At 49.0% G+C, this 19,561-nt stretch overlaps 1 protein-coding gene across 2 annotated transcripts in view; it reads left to right on the plus strand.

The window, feature by feature from the left end:
* LOC125707153 (CAP-Gly domain-containing linker protein 4-like) overlaps window positions 1-19,561 on the plus strand; it is a 35,172-nt gene that overhangs the window by 5,796 nt on the left and 9,815 nt on the right. The window contains exons 1-7 of one of the 2 annotated variants that reach the window (XM_048974092.1): window positions 5,045-5,166; window positions 6,661-6,804; window positions 10,240-10,379; window positions 11,481-11,574; window positions 11,684-11,845; window positions 11,953-12,071; window positions 18,755-18,991. In XM_048974092.1, the coding sequence (XP_048830049.1) occupies window positions 5,133-5,166; window positions 6,661-6,804; window positions 10,240-10,379; window positions 11,481-11,574; window positions 11,684-11,845; window positions 11,953-12,071; window positions 18,755-18,991 (930 nt within the window). In that variant the 5' untranslated portion in view covers window positions 5,045-5,132. Of the gene's footprint in view, window positions 1-5,044; window positions 5,167-6,660; window positions 6,805-10,239; window positions 10,380-11,480; window positions 11,575-11,683; window positions 11,846-11,952; window positions 12,072-18,754; window positions 18,992-19,561 lie in introns of those variants that run through there. The other variant, XM_048974093.1, reaches the window with a different exon arrangement.

The raw sequence follows: 19,561 nt of genomic DNA on the forward strand, positions 1-19,561 counted from the left end.
AAAGTCCATTATCAGTCCATTTCCAAAAAAAAAAGAATGAAGAGAAAAAGACAAAGAAAGTCAGTGTTTACTAGCACATGGCTTATCGTTGGAACTCAATCTTTACCACTAGCCCAGTCATATTCCACGAGCAGACAAATCTTCGTAATGGGTCTGTCCAACATGTTGAGGTAGATACTCTTTAGTCCATCTCTTCCAGAATAAACTAGACATGTATTGCACCTGTTTCCATCTGCACCGTGAATAGAAGTCGTCCTGGTCAAACAATCCTGGAGGCAACAATGGTGTTTTCAACAACAGCAGATTAGATGTCAGAGCCTCCAAATCATTCTTAGTGATTGTCCGGCTGTTGATGATCGACTCTGCCTCACATAAGACTCACATATGAAGGCCTTTCTCATCGAGAATTTGCTCTTTTGCAGTGGAATTCAGCACCTTTCTGCTTGATCTTATCAACCTTTCCCATGCTCCACCGTAATGAGATGCAGTAGGAGGGTTGAATGTCCACCTAATTCCATGCAGGTGGAACAAATGCTGAAACTCTGAGGTGTTCCAATCAGCAATGGCTGCCTTCAGCTCACGATTGGCAGCAACAAAATTCGTCCCGTTATCTGAGCGAATCTCCTTCACTTGTCCTCTTCATGCTATGAAGTGCCGGATTGCATTTATGCACTAATCTGTGTCTAATGACGAGGCCAGCTTGATGTGCACTGCATGAATGGCTAAACAACTGAATATGACTCCATATCTTTTGAAGAGGGTTCTTCCACGCCTCACCTTGAAAGGGCCGAAATAACCTGCACCAACTCGGGTAAAGGGTGGATCATCTGGCATCACTCACTCTTGTGGAAGATCAGCCATTAGTTGTTTTCCAACCTTTCCATGCAAGTGGCGACATGTCACACACTTTGCAATGACCTTTCTGATGGCTGCGTTGGCTCTCGGAATCCAAAACCTCTGGTGCAATCCAGAGAGCATGTGATTGCGCCCTCTGTGCCCAATCTCTTTATGTATCTGTTGGAGGACTATTATCGGCAATGTAAAAGTCTCTGGGCAAGATGACAGGCTGCTTGCTATTTTCTGGTATTGCTGCCCGACGCATTCTCCTACCATCTCACAACAGATAATCCTGTAATACAGGGTTCAGCTTGTACAAGTGACTACTGCGTTTCATAATCTGCTTCTGAGAATTTCTCCCTTTGACAGAATTTGATTATGTCAAGTTCTACTTGATCCAGTTCCTCCACTGCGAGTTATGTATCCCTAAAGCTCGCCTTGAAACTGTCAATCTGACTTTGCATCAGATGTTGACCTCGATCTAAGCTGTTCTCCGCATTGGTCACACACAGCTCTTTTCATTTTTGAAAAGATAATAATAATAATTCCATAATAAGGCTTTAAGCTTCCGGAACCACACCACAGTTCTTTTTAACTTAATCCATGATGAGTAGCAGTTGATCGGTCTCTTGAATGGAGTAATGTTCTCTTCCACTTCTATTCGATTTACTGTGACCCCTTTGATCTTAGGATCATCTGTGATATCCGTGTGGCTCAATGGAGTGCTGGGATAACTCTACAGGACTGCGGAGAAACTCAGGTCCAGATACCCAAGTAGTGTTCTTCATAAATTCATCTACTTTTTGCCTTCTAGAGGTGCAGTCAGCCAGATTCTTGTCTGTGCTGACATGTCTCCACTGATCCACATCAGAGCCCTTCAAAATAGCTGAAACTCCGTTTGCCAAGAATGTGTGGAAACGTCTCATTCTGGAGATACTGTCAGTCCAAAAAATTGATCCAATTGTAGATGTTTTCAGGATGCCATCCATCTTAACGGCAACAGTAGCATCGGTCAATTCCATACGGGAAATGGTAGGAAACTTGAGAGACGCTACTCTGGACTTGCCCATCACGAATACACAATGCTACTCATTGTTCGCGTTGCGCAGGAGAAGGTAGCTGACTAATAATTAAGCATCCTCACTCGCATCCGCAAAGTGATGTAATTGCACGAATACACAACTTCCAAATTCTTCAGGTTTGAGATATCTTGCAACTGGGAAGTGTTGCAAAAATCAGGAAGACTGGCTATCCAGTCAAACCACCGCTTCTTCACATGCTCAGGTAAGTCGTCGTCCCATCCAATCTTCAATCTGCACAATTCTTGCACGATAGTCTTTGCTAGCAATACTACAGGTGACAAGATGCCTAATGGGTCATAGACTGATCCAATGACCGAAAGAAGACCTCTTCTTGTGAATGGGCGATCTCTAATGGTGATCTTGAATTTGAACGTGTCTGACTCAACAAATCAGTTGAGACCAAGGGTCCTCGTCATGTTCGTCATGGTCCAGATCTAAAGTTTTCATTTCTGTAGCCAGCTCAGACTTTGGGATCGAGTCGAGCACTTTACGTTGGTTGCTCCATTAGCACAGATTTGCATAAGATCCAGACACATTAATATGGCTGCCTCCTCTGTAGTAACAGACTTGAGACAGTCATCAACATAAAAGTTCTGTAATACTGTCTGAACCACTTCAGCTCTGAACTGCCCACTCTGATCTTCAGCACACCTCCTCAAATCAAAACTGGTGCAACTGGGTGAGGATGTGGCCCCGAACAAGTGCACAGTCATCTTGTGTTCAGTCAAAGCTTGGCTGCAGTCACCGCCTATCCACCAGAGGAACCTGAGTAAGTCAAAGTCTTCTTCAGGCACCTTTACCTGGTGGAACATTGCTTCCACGTCTGCCATGAACGCAACAGGCACTTATCTGAATCACGATGCCCATTAGACTGCTTGTCAAGTTTGGACCCTGAAGAAGTAGATTGTTCAGGGATGTGCCCTGATAGGATGCTGCACAGTCAAACACAACTCTTAATTTCTGCTTGAAGATGGTATACAGCGTAATGTGGTATATACCACACTTTCCCTTCTTTGTGTGTCAGTTTATCATTGGACAATTTCACTGCATAGCCCCTTTCAATCAATTCCATAAATCAGTTTATGTCTCTAAGGTAGATCCATTACAGACAGGTAATGGAATATATTCAGATTCAATTTTCATTACATGTGCAGGACTCACTTGTGATGAACACTCATTTTCTAAAAAACTCTTAATTTTGCATCAGACGCAGCGATAGCAGTTTGTAAATCTAATTTCAATGGATTTCAATTCAGCTTCTTGATGCTCAAGAGCTGGTTTTTGTTTGAAAGCTGCTGCCTGTGCAAGCGACGTAGCTCTCTCCATTTCTGCTTTAAGGCACACTGAGGAAGCATTGGACACTGCTCCCTGTGGCTGACCCACGCTTTCTGCTCTTATTACTTAATGCAGACACAACAGAGACGCTGTCAGACGGATGGAGGTCTGCGTCACAGTGCCTAGCTTCTTCTGAGCGGTCCTCAGCTGCTTTTATCCACAACTCCACATGCTGAATAAATCCATGCATACGACTTGCATTTGGCTCATACCAAGAACTTTGTTCCTTCTGAAATTCTTCCACATCCATTAATTGTTCTCAGCTATCATTTACCTTGCGCAATTCTCCAAAGGAGTCTTGATAGTCCAAACGCAATTTATGTTTAACTGTGTTTACGTTAGCATCATCTTCCACTAGTCTTTCAATCTGATTAGCTTGTCCAGTTAGGTGGCCTAGGTTAGCCTTTCTAGTTTGAATTAACCTGTACAGCCTTTCCTCAATAGCCTTCTCTGTCATTTTCGACTCTTTTCCCACAAGCTAATTGTCCACTAACATCGTCCATTATGGCAAACTTCCAAAAATAGCAAAGCAAGTTGCAGTTTACCAAAACTTTCTTTCATTCACACGGGTCTGGTTACCTTCCATCCACTGTGCGCGGCTAACTTTCGGTTCCTTGCTAACATTATTCAAGCGCCTCGTATCCTTTCCAATACTCCTTTTCCACACGAAGCAGCGGGTTTTCTGACTAAAGATGTAGGGCATTTCCGAAACTAATTTCAAAAGGAAGAGTTTTGTGGCTGGCGCGTGTTCCAGCATCCAAAAACAAAGCTTCCCGTTGACTTACGTTTGCAGTTTTTATTTTAGCGAACAAAATATGAATTCCATATATATACAAGTCAAAAGGTTCTAAATAAATACTGATTCGTACACACGCGAATCTATCAGCTGACAAGACACGACAACACGGTTAGAAAACCATGTAACTTCTGGCTTCTCAGCCCGTATCCCTCCTAAAGCGCTTTTAAGCGCAACGCACAGGCAAGCGCCTACGTGCTTAAAGTGGCAGTACCTATTTTTATCATTAAAGTGCAATGACACTAAATCATAGTAAAGTTTTAACCATGTACATTATAAATTCTAAATTATGAATTATGTAAATTGTGAACGTGTATGAAATATGTAATATAAACGTCATTTAAATTACAGTGTGTAAAAACAGACATCTGGCATCTACATTTACATTTATTTATATATGTATTTTTGCACAAACAGCCTGGCTGTTTCGTATGCACTATGTCTGGTTTCAGGGTGCCTCGATGCCCCATTAGTGAAGGTGGTTTGCACCATAAAGGTTATTATGCAGGTTCTTGAGGTTTTGCAATATAAATACTTCAAACAAAGCCCCTGAAGTACACTTTTACTCCGGTAATTAAAAAGGTTAAACCCAAGTTTGAGTTACTTGAGTTACTTCTCCCTGTTTCATTGGAGTTCCAAAAACAAACATTGGCCCTTCTGGTGCCATTACTGCACCCTACAACACCCCCCCCCTCCTTTTTTGTGTAAAGAGGATAAATGGGTGCTTTCTTTTCTACTACTCAAATGAATAGTCTTAAACATTTTCATTGACTGCCTAAAACTTTTGCGCAGTACTCGTTTGTTTGTGTTGTGTGTTGGTGTGCATTTTGCAAGGTTTTCTGTCCAGGGCATGTAATATTCTTGGAGGCCTCAAGACGAGAATGTCCAAAAGAGTGACAGTGAGAGAGAGGTAGGGATACTATACCCATACCATGAATGTCTGTGCTATAAATAGCCTGACTGCAGTTTCCAGGGACATGGGGATCAGGGTTTGTAGAGGGGGATATTGCAGGGGCTCAGCTGTTTGCTGTCTTATTTTGAGTTTTCTTTGACTCCAACAGCTGGGCCCTGGATCCTTTTTTATGGAGGATAGTGAATCTTTGGGTCAGAATAACAGTAAGTTGGGGTGCCAGTTGTTTGTGTGCATGTATTAGAGAGAGAAACTTTGTATGGACAGTCACTCATTCTTTTGCGCTGTTAACTACCTTGCTTATCTTGTTCTCTATACATAATCGTTCAGTTTTTTCCCCCCTTGAGTTGAGTGGATCTCCCCATTCCACTTCTGATATACCTATAAATGATCATGTATAGTGTAGTTTGTCAGGAATAATTGTAGCTGTTTTTTGAAAGCTGCTTTCAGTTTCACAACCAGCTTTATTCTGATCAAGTGAGTCATATAGTTTAGTGGAGCACTTGCTGTCGTAGCCATAATTCAAGTGTTTATTCAGATGAGAAATCCTGATGATGCCTCAGTTAGTGCTAAGGATGTCTTGCCACTTCTACAGATTGACAAAGCACATGGTACCGAGTTCAATTCTTCATTTAAAAGCAAGACTCCAGTCAGTGCTCTGAACTTTTCTCAGTTACTGATGCAGGTCCAGATAGGTCTTGCACAGTTGGTCACATAACACATGTATTTGTGTAGAGGGGCCATGCAGTGGGGTCAACTCAGAAGGACTGATCTGTAATAGCTTTTATGTACTGCCTTGCAGCAGAAAACTTTGAAACAAAGAGATTCCTTATAAGATCTGGTTTCATGTTTGTTAGGTTTGTTCATTGGTTCAGTCAAGGTGGTTAACTCATAAAATACTCAACGAGGTTACATACTTATTTTATTTTGTGGGTGTATATATTTTATTGCCATTTACTTGAGACCTCTTCTAAGTGGTGAATGAGTCGACAAAGTCCCTTGTCCTCTACAGAAAATGGCTTATCCAGTGCAATAATTGAATTATTTTAGTAGTTTTGCCCTTAGTGCTGCTGGCTTCAAATATTGACCAATTTGGCTGATACTTAAGGCTGTCACTGCCTCCAGTAGTTGCAGAGTCACTCCTGTGATGGAGCTGGCCATTTTGATGAGTTTATTCAGGTGTATGACCTCAGCTGAACTAATGCTGTTTCCCCAGCATGCAAACTACTGTATTACTGATGCCTAATATCTGTAGTTTTTTTCAATGCATCCATATCCCTGACCTTGTTGGCCTGAATTTATGTATGTCCCAAGATGAGCGTGGCCTAAACCTGAATGTGTCCTACAGAGAATGCATCCTGGACCTATATACGTCTCGAATCTTCTCTTGCATGGACGTATGTAGGCCCCACTCCCAAGGCGAGTGTGGCCTGGACGTAGGTGAGACATGGTTCCCCTCTGGGTTGGACCTATGTGCATTTGGATGTCTCTGAACTGGACTTGAGCACACCCTGGCTCCCGTCTGACCTGTCCCAAGACATGTGTTGGTCGTCCTCTGGGATATCGGTCTCGCACTTGCTAGAACCTAAGCAGATGCTGGCCCCTTCTTGGCGAATAAAAATTGTCATGTTACCTGTGCTTGGAGACGCCATTGCAAAAAGTGGTCAATTAGTTGTATGTTTTGTTCTTTCTCCCTGCAGGTCCTGAGAGGGACATGACCAAGGAGGATGTTCCCGAGTCATCGCAGGGAGACTCTGTCCTGGTTAGACACCAAAGCCTTTCCCATAACCTTGACCGGCCTGTTGTCCACCAAGTGGCGTCTGCCCCGATGCCTTTGGACTGTGGTGAGAATACACAGACATTAATAAAAGAGGACTAAAGAAGGACTTAGCCTGTACCTGGCTTTTTATTGTAATGTGTTTTGTGACCGTCCTCTCTCTTTTATGGGTGAAGTGCTGTGCGGTTTGTTTGCGTTCCTCAGACTCCCGCCATTTCACTGTGTACACGCGCGGTTTCTTTGCGCTCCTCAGGCTCCCGCCTTTTCACTGTGTGCACGCGCCGCGCGGTTTCTTTGCGTTCCTCAGACTCCCGCCATTTCACTGTGTACACGCGCGGTTTCTTTGCGCTCCTCAGGCTCCCGCCTTTTCACTGTGTGCACGCGCCGCGCGGTTTCTTTGCGTTCCTCAGGCTCCCGCCATTTCACTGTGTACACGCGCCGCGTGGTTTCTTTGCGTTCCTCAGGCTCCCGCCATTTCACTGTGTACACGCGCCGTGTGGTTTCCTTGCGTTCCTCAGGCTCCCGCCATTTCACTGTGTACACGCGCCGTGTGGTTTCCTTGCGTTCCTCAGGCTGCCGCCTTTTCACTGTGTACACGCGCCGTGTGGTTTCTTTGCGTTCCTCAGGCTCCCGCCTTTTCACTGTGTACATGCGCCGCGCGGTTTCTTTGCGTTCCTCAGACTCCCGCCTTTTCACTGTGTACACGCGCCGCGCGGTTTCTTTGCGTTCCTCAGGCTCCCGCCATTTCACTGTGTACACGCGCCGTGCGGTTTCTTTGCGTTCCTCAGGCTCCCGCCTTTTCACTGTGTACAGGCGCCGTGCGGTTTCCTTGCGTTCCTCAGGCTCCCGCCTTTTCACTGTGTACACGCGCCGCACGGTTTCTTTGTGTTCCTCAGACTCCCGCCATTTCACTGTGTACACGCGCCGCGTGGTTTATTTGCGCTCCTCAGGCTCCTGCCATGTCACTGTGTACACGTGCCGCGCGGTTTCTTTGCGTTCCTCAGGCTCCCGCCATTTCACTGTGTACACGCGCCGCGCGGTTTCTTTGCATTTCTCAGGCTCCCGCCATTTCACTGTGTACACGCGCCGTGTGGTTTCCTTGCGTTCCTCAGGCTCCCACCATTTCACTGTGTACACGCGCCGCGCGGTTTCTTTGCGTTCCTCAGACTCCCACCTTTTCACTGTGTACACGCGCCGTGCGGTTTCTTTGCGTTCCTCAGGCTCCAGCCTTTTCACTGTGTACACGCGCCGTGCGGTTTCTTTGCGCTCCTCAGGCTCCCGCCATTTCACTGTGTACACGTGCCGCGCGGTTTCTTTGCGTTCCTCAGGCTCCCGCCATTTCACTGTGTACACGCGCCGCGCGGTTTCTTTGCATTTCTCAGGCTCCCGCCATTTCACTGTGTACACGCGCCGTGTGGTTTCCTTGCGTTCCTCAGGCTCCCGCCATTTCACTGTGTACACGCGCCCCGCGGTTTCTTTGCGTTCCTCAGACTCCCACCTTTTCACTGTGTACACGCGCCGTGCGGTTTCTTTGCGTTCCTCAGACTCCCACCTTTTCACTGTGTACACGCGCCGTGCGGTTTCTTTGCGTTCCTCAGGCTCCAGCCTTTTCACTGTGTACACGCGCCGTGCGGTTTCTTTGCGTTCCTCAGGCTCCCGCCTTTTCACTGTGTACACGCGCCGCGCGGTTTCTTTGCGTTTCTCAGGCTGCCGCCATTTCACTGTGTACACGCGCCGCGCGGTTTCTTTGTGTTCCTCAGACTCCCGCCATTTCACTGTGTACACGCGCCGCGTGGTTTCTTTGCGTTCCTCAGGCTCCCGCCTTTTCACTGTGTACACGTGCCGCGCGGTTTCTTTGCGTTCCTCAGGCTCCCGCCATTTCACTGTGTACACGCGCCGTGCGGTTTCTTTGTGTTCCTCAGACTCCCGCCATTTCACTGTGTACACGCGCCGCGCGGTTTCTTTGCGTTCCTCAGGCTCCCGCCATTTCACTGTGTACACGCGCCGTGCGGTTTCTTTGCGTTCCTCAGACTCCCGCCATTTCACTGTGTACACGCGCCGTGCGGTTTCTTTGCGTTCCTCAGACTCCCGCCATTTCACTGTGTACACGCGCCGTGTGGTTTCTTTGCGTTCCTCAGGCTCCCGCCTTTTCACTGTGTACACGTGCCGCGCGGTTTCTTTGCGTTCCTCAGGCTCCCGCCATTTCACTGTGTACACGCGCCGCGCGGTTTCTTTGCGTTCCTCAGGCTCCCGCCTTTTCACTGTGTACACGCGGCGTGCGGTTTCTTTGCGTTCCTCAGGCTCCCGCCATTTCACTGTGTACACGCGCCGCGCGGTTTCTTTGCGTTCCTCAGGCTCCCGCCTTTTCACTGTGTACACGCGCCGCGCGGTTTCTTTGCGTTCCTCAGGCTCCCGCCATTTCACTGTGTACACGCGCCGCGCGGTTTCTTTGCGTTCCTCAGGCTCCCGCCTTTTCACTGTGTACACGCGCTGTGCGGTTTCCTTGCGTTCCTCAAGCTCCCGCCATTTCACTGTGTACACGCGCCGCGCGGTTTCCTTGCGTTCCTCAGGCTCCCGCCTTTTCACTGTGTACACGTGCCGTGCGGTTCCCTTGCGTTCCTCAGGCTCCCGCCTTTTCACTGTGTACACGTGCCGTGCGGTTCCCTTGCGTTCCTCAGGCTCCCGCCTTTTCACTGTGTACACGCGCCGCGCGGTTCCCTTGCGTTCCTCAGGCTCCCGCCTTTTCACTGTGTACACACGCCGCGCGGTTTCCTTGCGTTCCTCAGGCTCCCGCCTTTTCACTGTGTACACGTGCCGTGCGGTTCCCTTGCGTTCCTCAGGCTCCCCTCATTTCACTGTGTAATCATGCTGTGCAGTTTTTAAGAGCCCCTCCTTTAGCATGGTGCTAACAGAAGTTTGTGTTTCTCACAGCAGGGCTTTACATAATGGGCACACATTTGGGCTCATGGAGGATCAGCTGATTGGCTGATGTTGGGTTCACACACACACACGCAAGGATTTACCCCAGGGAAACTTTTTCTTGTCTTATTTTCAAACAAGTGCTGTCCTTTTTCATTCGTTTGTAATGGCTTTATAGACTTTGGTTCCTTTTTGGTGCATTGGAATTATATCATCAGTTAATTCTAATTCTCAGTGCCTTTTTGTCCTTTGTTATTTAATTAAACAGAGGGTTTAATGGCCTAGCTGATAGTATTTTACTGTTTGTTTAAAATAAAAAAAATCAAAGGATTAGGTTCTCTTTTGGAAGTTAATTATTTTTTCCCTCACAGTTTGGTCCTTCTGGTGTCTTCCTTATGAGTACTGTGGTCTCTCATACTGCTGGTTGTGGGTTTTGCCCCCCCCAGCCCCCCATGTTTGTGTCTCTTTTCTTACATGTGCTTTCTCTTCTACCTCTCTGAGGGGTAGTAATATAATATACATATATATTAATCCAATCAAGAAATATTGCTTTGGAGTAACAGATGAGCTGTCTCATCGGCAGAGTTCACGTTCTTCGACCCTAGCGAGCCGCAGTGCCGTGCTGTCCTGGTCGACCCGCAGACCACCGTGCCGGAGCTGTTTGCTGTGCTGAGGCAGTGGGTACCTCAGGTGCAGAGGAACATCAACCTCATCGGCAATGAGGTCAGCCCACCTGTGTGGCCCCGTACTCCACTGTTAGCTCCATTCCATGCAGCCCCACCTAATCTATCTCTATCACACTGACTTGATTGAAAGTAACTTTGCCAGCCCTCGAATACTCTTTCTTTAACACTATTTTTAAATGTTGTATATTTTATAATATATGCTAATATATTCATTAAGTGAAGTTTGTGTTGTACATCAAGCAAGAACCATTTTGACACCCAAATGTCTTTTAACCTTGTGCTTGACTTGGGCCATCAGCTTTTGCCTGTAGTAGATTGCCTCTTTTGCTCAATAACATCTTTCTGTTCTATTCAATATAAGAGAAGCAATTTCCCCTCAGCATCCACTCTTAAGACTCACTCTTTATTGCTACGTTTTTATTTGTTTACTTGTTACTGTAAGAACAATCAAAATTGCAGAACCATCTTATAGGGAAGCCAAAATGTGAATCAGATATATTTTGTTTGCTTTTCTCAGAGGCCTCTGGAAATACCCAGAATCAAGCATAACATCCTGTAGTCCTCACATCAGCGCACATCTATGCTTTCACATAACTGTTCTTCATGCTGGTTGACATAATTCTGGGGTTTTTGAGATTCTTATGACGTTGACCCCATTTATTGTTGTACATTCTCGCCAATGACTGTACAAACTTATGCTTTATCGTTGGGCTGTATTCCTAGAGAGCGCCCCCCCAAGAATTGTCATGGAGGCCTGTGCCACAAGGCTGTTGCACTTGCCCTTAAGGGTATCATACAAATCTCACAGTCTTGGCAGAGAGTTTCGCTCCCAGGCTTTCCAGGTTTGTGGGGTTTTTCTGTGTTAGGCCAGGCTGTATCATTACAGTTATGGTTTTCACAGGTATGATTATGACCTGGAATCAGCTGAATAGGCCTGAGGTGATTTTGGCTAACAGGAACCGCTTGCTGTATTATTATAGTGTCAAGGGGGATTGTGTGCTTGGGCTTGAATTTCAGGTTTAAGTTAACCTGTTTGGCTTGGTTTACTGGGGAATGTTGACACCCCAGCTGCTGTGCTGTTTGCTTGATCGCTAACTGTACCTGTGTCATCATTGGCCACCCTCTGTGGGCCTCGCAGATCCTGAAGCGAGGCTGCGGCATCAATGACCGAGATGGCCTGACAGACATGAGCCTGCTCCATTACTGCTGCAAGGCGGGAGCCCCCGGCATCGGTAAGTCATCCCCGAGTGGCATGTGCATGTAAATGCATCTGCGTGTCTGTGGGTGTTTATTCTTAATTGCTGCCTGTGCATGCGTGTGGATAACGGACCTGCCTCACAGGTGATGCGGAAGGGGCGGCTGGCTTTGCGCGGCAGCTGCTCTCGCTCGGAGCCGAGCCAAGCCTGCGGAGCCGCTGGACCGACATGAGTGCGCTGCACTACGCGGCCTACTTCGACGTGCCACAGCTCATCCACGTGGTGCTGGAGGCCGCGCAGCCGGGAGGTGAGTCCCGCAGGCTTGCTGGAGACTGACACGGACAGGAATATATACACATGGACACGGGTACGATTTCCAGTCACTGTGTGCTTCTCCGTGTGCTCCTCTTATAGAAGTGGACGCCACCTGCAGCGATTTTGACTTCGGTACCGCCCTGCATATCGCCGCATCCAACCTGTGCGTCTCTGCCGTCAAGTGCCTACTGGAGATGGGGGCCAACCCTGCCTTCAGGGTGCGTCAAAGCTGTGGGAATGGGTGGGTGTGGTAGGCAGTTCACTGAAGGAGAAGGGCAGTGTAACATTACTGCAGTTATAAACAAGCGAGTGACTGGTGTAAACAAACAGGTGTGTGCAGGTGTGGGACATCTGCATGCCTTCGGCAGGTAATGGGGGCTCCCTTGGGGAAGGGTTTGAACAGGCATTGCTTTTTAATTTGTAGGGGACCATAAGTCACCTGTAGCTCCACATGCTTTCATTTCAGCTGGTAAAGAATCACTTAATGTCGTTTTGGTTGCCACAGATGCAGATTTGAAAATAACTGAGCCGATTCATGTTATTGCTCATGCGCTTCAATGAATCATGTGATCTTGAGGAGAAGCGGGTGGCATTCTGGCTGGGGCTAAACACCAGCCAGGCCAGAGCTTCATAGGTCTACTATAAGAATAGTGGAAGTACGGCAGGGCTCCGAATAGCGCCGAGAGACCAGCGGGGGAGACGGTGCTTGCAGTGACAGGGAAGTGAGATGTTGGCAAAGTAGGCAGGAGGAATCTTTTACTTCAGTTACTTTAGCTGTGTCACACATGTGCCCACCAGCGCCGCCACAAGTGCCTGGCGAGGCCACCCTCCAGGAGGCACCACAAACGGCCGGCGAGGCCACCCTCCAGACAGCCCCACAAACGGCCGGCGAGGCCACCCTCCAAACAGCCCCACACACGTCCGTCGAGGCCACCCTCCAGACATCCCCACAAACGGCCGGCGAGGCCACCCTCCAGACAGCTCCACAAACGGCCGGTGAGGCCACCCTCCAAACAGCCCCACAAACGGCCGGCGAGGCCACCCTCCAAACAGCCCCACACACGTCCGTCGAGGCCACCCTCCAGACATCCCCACAAACGGCCGGCGAGGCCGCCCTCCAGACAGCTCCACAAACGGCCGGCGAGGCCACCCTCCAAACAGCCCCACAAACGGCCGGCGAGGCCACCCTCCAAACAGCCCCACACACGTCCGTCGAGGCCACCCTCCAGACATCCCCACAAACGGCCGGCGAGGCCACCCTCCAAACAGCCCCACAAACGGCCGGCGAGGCCACCCTCCAGACATCCCCACAAACGGCCGGCGAGGCCACCCTCCAGACATCCCCACAAACGGCCGGCGAGGCCACCCTCCAGACATCCCCACAAACGGCCGGCGAGGCCACCCTCCAGACATCCCCACAAACGGCCGGCGAGGCCACCCTCCAAACAGCCCCACAAACGGCCGGCGAGGCCACCCTCCAGACATCCCCACAAACGGCCGGCGAGGCCACCCTCCAGACATCCCCACAAACGGCCGGCGAGGCCACCCTCCAAACAGCCCCACAAACGGCCGGCGAGGCCACCCTCCAAACATCACCACAAACGGCCGGCGAGGCCACCCTCCAGACATCCCCACAAACGGCCGGCGAGGCCACCCTCCAAACAGCCCCACAAACGGCCGGCGAGGCCACCCTCCAGACATCCCCACAAACGGCCGGCGAGGCCACCCTCCAGACATCCCCACAAACGGCCGGCGAGGCCACCCTCCAGACATCCCCACAAACGGCCGGCGAGGCCACCCTCCAGACATCCCCACAAACGGCCGGCGAGGCCACCCTCCAGACAGCTCCACAAACGGCCGGCGAGGCCACCCTCCAGACATCCCCACAAACGGCCAGCGAGGCCACCCTCCAGACATCCCCACAAACGGCCGGCGAGGCCACCATCCAGACATCCCCACAAACGGCCGGCGAGGCCACCCTCCAAACAGCCCCACAAACGGCCGGCGAGGCCACCCTCCAAACAGCCCCACAAACGGCCGGCGAGGCCACCCTCCAGACATCCCCACAAACGGCCGGCGAGGCCACCCTCCAGACATCCCCACAAACGGCCGGCGAGGCCACCCTCCAGACATCCCCACAAACGGCCGGCGAGGCCGCCCTCCAGACAGCCCCACAAACGGCCGGCGAGGCCACCCTCCAGACATCCCCACAAACGGCCGGCGAGGCCACCCTCCAGACATCCCCACAAACGGCCGGCAAGGCTGCTCTCTAGACGGCCCCACAAATGCCCGGCGAGATCGCCCTTCCGAAGTCCCACAAACGCCCGCCGAGGCTGCCCTCCAGACACCCCCACAAACGCCCGGCGAGGCCACCCTCCAGAAGGCCCACAAACACCCGGCGAGGCTGCTCTCTAGACGGCCCCACAAACGCCCGGCGAGATCGCCCTTCCGAAGTCCCACAAACGCCCGCCGAGGCTGCCCTCCAGACACCCCCACAAACGCCCGGCGAGGCCACCCTCCAGAAGGCCCACAAACACCCGGCGAGGCTGCTCTCTAGACGGCCCCACAAACGCCTGGCGAGATCGCCCTTCCGAAGTCCCACAAACGCCCGCCGAGGCTGCCCTTCAGAAGGCCCACAAACGCCTGCCGAGGCCGCCCTCCAGACGGCCCCACAAACGCCCCGCAAGACCGCCCTCCAGACAGCCCCACAAACGCCCGCCGAGGCCACCTGCACACAAGCCCATATTGGCATAGGCAGATTCAGGACTGTGCACCCTTTCATTGCCAAGTGGCCTTTGCCTGTCTTTTCTGGTCTTTTCTGGTCTTTTCCTGTTCTTGTTTTTGTTATAGTTGTCTAGGGTGCCCCCCCCCCCCCCCCAGGAAGTCACACATGCGGGGGCCTGTCACCTGCTTATTTATTCTCTAATTTACTTTTCTCCTCTGGGCACTTTCTGGAAACGAGCTGCAGTAATTCATCCCCAAACTTATTTTGCAGCCCCGGAGCATGATGAGAAGCTAAAGCCAGGGGGTCATGGCTGGTAAATAGCAGAAGTAACCAGGTTGAATTTAATTATTTGCATTATTTTCACCATCATACTGAGGCACGGAGGTTGGTGGCTTCGCAGGCCCAGCAGGGGACGCCACCTTGCATCTGCTATCATGTGGCGTTTCTCCACATGGCTGTATTCAGCTGTCCCTCATGGCTACATGATACGTGTTAATCAAATAGATTGGGGGGGGGGTTGTTTTTGTCAGCAGTTTTTCAGTGATGCTCCCAGTCTGCCAGTTTTGAGTTGCATGGTCTTGCTGAGCGCAGATGTGATATTCTTCATATTTGTAATATTGCATTCAAAATGAAAAGATCACACATTGAAATATGACATGCTGACATTAGAAGCTGAAATATGATATCCTCACAGGTCACAAATTTATATATCTCCAGAGGAAACACACAAACAAGTAAGGACAGGGTGTCTGTGTGTGTTTGTAATTATTACATTGTTACAAATTATTACAATTTCCTCACAGTGTTATAAAAAAAAAACTTTTACATTAGGGGTGAATTTCTCTGGTCCCCACAAGGGAAACCTCAATTTTATAATAAAATAAATAAATAAATAAATCTGTGAATGCAGTCAGAAACCTAAAAATGCCAGAAGGCTTGTAGGCTTGTACTTCGTTTGGTTACTTACGGTTAAGGGGTGGGTTGGGGCTAGGATTCTCATACTTAGAATTAGGGTTATACCCATAGAAATGAATGGAGAGTCCCCTTAAAAATATGAATACATGCACTGTGTATGGTGTGAGTGTGGGAGACCAGCGATGGCTTGGCGTCCTCCCTCATCCTGACGCTCTTCCTCTAACTAGGGGACTTGTCACAGTGGTACCATTGTGCTGTTCCAAGTCCATACAGTATTTATGGTGGGGAAGTCAGCTTAGTTAATTATCTGAGGCTCAAAGGGCTTGCATGGCCAGTAAACCAGAGCTTGAAGCAGGCTGGAATCTCCCAGAATAACTAATAGCTATGCTAAAAATGCTGAGATGGTCTGGGGGACGGACACTTGTAGATGCACTAGAAGCTAGCTGTAGTGATAGGTGTCTTGCAATAGCATACACTTCCTTGTGATATGGGGGAGAGAGAGGCAAGGAGTGTGCAGTGACTGCAGCATGTTGCTGCACCCACCACATGACAAACCATCTCAGGGAACCTGATTTCAGTCGTGTAGTGGGTGATACCTCAGCTCCACAGTAGTTTGCTTTTTCTGGTGAGTACCAATCCTGACACCAATTCACTAAATTTCATTTCTAAATTGGAGGACAATCATGTAAATAAACATACCCAGGACAAAGCAATTGCAGATTAAGGGCCTTGCTCGAGGGCCAAATGAAGTAGGATCATTCCTGGAATTCACGGGATTCAAACCGGCAACCTTCTAGTGCCGCAGCCTCAGAGCCACCACTCCACCCACATGTGCTATTGGGTGTTTTTTTTTTAGTAGCACAGGTATGCCAGCTCGAGTTTAATACAGCCAGAAGGGTAATTAATCTAGCCACAAACAGCACAGCAATATACTGCTAGCCACATGCTAACGCTATCCAGAACCCTATCCCTGACAATGGCAGCAGGACCTGGGCTGCCTTAAAGCGCTCAGGATGGCCCGTTCATCTCGTCTTCCACGGGAGGCTTCATATTTTTTTCAAAGGAGAAATTTCTGGAAAACAGTTTCATGCAATCCTAAACAAAAACACTGTACTGGGTAAGCAGTTGAAAGACGGGAGGATGTTTAAGTTGATGTAAATTAGTTGTTCAAAAATTTGACAGTTCTGTCCAGATAGAGACATTTCTGAGGGCTTACTCACTATGTTCCTCTAAATGCCTTCTTGCTGAGTGATTTCTACCCTTTCCTACAATGCCTGGTTTTGGTAGACCAGGGTGTGCTGATGTGGAGAGTATGCTGGTATTATCACACAACCCCGGCTGACTTCTTGGCTGTAACATGCTGGTTTCTCTGGGCAGGGCGGTTTGGAAACCCACAGTGTCTTTTATTACAGCCATGTGAGAAGGACCAGGACCCCGTGTATCTGGGCATGGCTTTATATGCATGGCAGTGCCAGGAGTGTCCAGCAGAGAGCAGCATTGCCCCATCCCGCAATCTGATTAATCTCTGAGTTTGCTGAAAAGAGTCTGACTACAAATCGTACTGATCCTGCCGGTTTCTGATAGGTTTTCGCTGCCAGGCATTATTAAAGGTTGCTTTAGATAACACTCCCTCTTCTCGAATTTTTTTGTCCCCTTTTCTCCTGTTGGGGATTGATCTGTGCATTAAGGAACCAAATGCTGTGATGCGGGGAATGTGATCACAGCCTAACGCTGCTTAGTCTGTCCTTCAGTTCTTGCAGCCTGTAGAAGCAAAGAGCGTCTTTGATGGTATGATCATAGTCTGGGTGAGCAGATGGTACAAAAGGAGTGTGACATAATGGCTCAGCCTGCCGGCGTGGACAACAACAACGGTGACACCGGCCCACTGCCTTTTTAACTCTATTTCACACGTTACGTGAGTGTAGCAGGAGATGAATAAAGATACCTTTAATGCAAACGGATGAGGGTGTTCTCTCTTACTGGAGAGAGATGTGTTAATGTCCTTGTGTGCGCGATTATGTGAGTGTGGTCTCTCTTATGGAGAGAGATGTGTTAATGTCCTTGTGCGAGTGCTTATGTGAGTGTGGTCTCTCTTACTGGAGAGAGATGTGTTGATGTCCTTGTGCGCACGTTTATGTGAATGTGGTACTTTACTGGAGAGAGATGTGTTAATGATCTTGTGCGCGCGTTTAAGTGAGTGTGGTCTCTCTTACTGGAGAGAGATGTGTTAATGTCCTTGTGCATGCGTTTAAGTGAGTGTGGTCTCTCTTACTGGAGAGAGGAGTTAATGACCTTGTGCGCGCGTTTTAGTGAGTGCGGTCTCTCTTACTGGAGAGAGATGTGTTAATGTCCTTGTGCATGCGTTTAAGTGAGTGCGGTCTCTCTTACTGGAGAGATGTGTTAATGTCCTTGTGCATGTGTTTAAGTGAGTGTGGTCTCTCTTACTGGAGAGAGGTGTTTAATGTCCTTGTGCGCGCGTTTTAGTGAGTGCGGTCTCTCTTACTGGAGAGAAATGTATTAATGTCCATGTGCACGTGTTTATGCATGTTTATTGGACTACAGTCCAGCGCAAACTAGCTGATGAATTAGCTGCCAGGATGCGTGCCAAGTATGATTGTTCAGAGGGGAATTCCGCTGGAATTTGGCCATTCTGTACATGTTTATCATGTTTGCTATCCTGCTAATTTAGTGTAATAATACAATGGATATTTTTGTCTTGTGCTTCCAATCACATGGCTAGAAGTCGCTACTTAATAACAAATCTCACTATGCTACAAAAGCAGGTCTGGGCCAGCTGCTAATGTAGTGGCAATTGCATATAAACAGTGAACTGTATGGGTTTATTTTCAATATTTTATGTTCAGATTTATTCACTTCCATGTGAGCACTTTTTCTCCTTGTAGACAGTCGCACTTCATATTTTTCATAGCACATATGACACACGGAACATTGCAGTAACTTAATACAGGTAGGAGGGATCCAGACACATAACCATTTATCCCAGACAGTAGCATGCAGAGCTGTTCCCAGACAGCATGGGGCACAAGGCTGGGGTTCACCCTGGACAGGATGCCAGTTTGTGTCAGTTTTGAAGGCTCATCTAGTTTTACAGTACAGACTGAATCTTGTCTCCTTGTGAAATACAGATTTCTCTGATTACCTATGCCCGTGTGGTGGACATGGTCAGATTTTTGGGTTCGGTTTCCTTTCATGAGTCTCTCATTATCCACAATGTCGCCTCTCTTACCTGTCTTCCTGCAGAACGACAAGGGCCAGTGTCCTGCTGACGTGGTACCCGAACCATTGGACATGCCGCTGGAGATGGCCGATGCGGCCGCCCAGGCCAAAGCACTGCGGAGTCTGCTGAGGGAGGCTCTGCCCCAACTGCGGTACCCCGGCGCGCCCCCGGCTCCCGGTGTGCTCTCGGACCATGCCAGGACACAGCTTCTCAGCATGGGCATCCGGCTGGGGGATCGTGTGGTCATCGCGGGGCAAAAGGTCTGTCCGGCAGCATAATCCTTCTCACTTCCACTGAACCCGTTATGATTAAATGAGTCTTCTGGTACACCTGGTACAGGCTCTTGGACAGCCCATCTGTACCAGGATGGCACTATCCTGGAGGGTAAATTCCCGAGGCCAAATTCCCATTGGCGTTGTCCTGGCCCAGCCCGCGTGTTTAATTCAGTCTCTTGGCACAGCATCCTCCTCAGCAAAGCGATCCCAGATAAGCTCGCATAAATATTTATACAAATATGCCCAGGTTCTGTGGGGCGCTTCTAGAAGGCTGCCAGATGGACTTCACAAGCACATCCGCTTTTCAAGTGGGGTTAAGACAACATTGGCAGTGATGGCAGACAGAGAACAACAATCACTCTGAGAAAGCAGTGTTACCACGTCCGAGCTTTGATAAATACTTGTGTCTGTCGTTGTGGTAGATGTACTGTAGAGGCTTTAAGGTGAAGTAATGGGACGAGTGTCGAACATCTGTAAATCAATGAATTTCTGAAAGTGGAAAATCCACCAAGGGGTAGTATTTTGCAGTGAATGAGATGGTGATAATACATCTAG

The sequence above is a fragment of the Brienomyrus brachyistius genome, chromosome 14, assembly GCF_023856365.1.
Source record: "Brienomyrus brachyistius isolate T26 chromosome 14, BBRACH_0.4, whole genome shotgun sequence".
NCBI lineage: Eukaryota > Metazoa > Chordata > Actinopteri > Osteoglossiformes > Mormyridae > Brienomyrus > Brienomyrus brachyistius.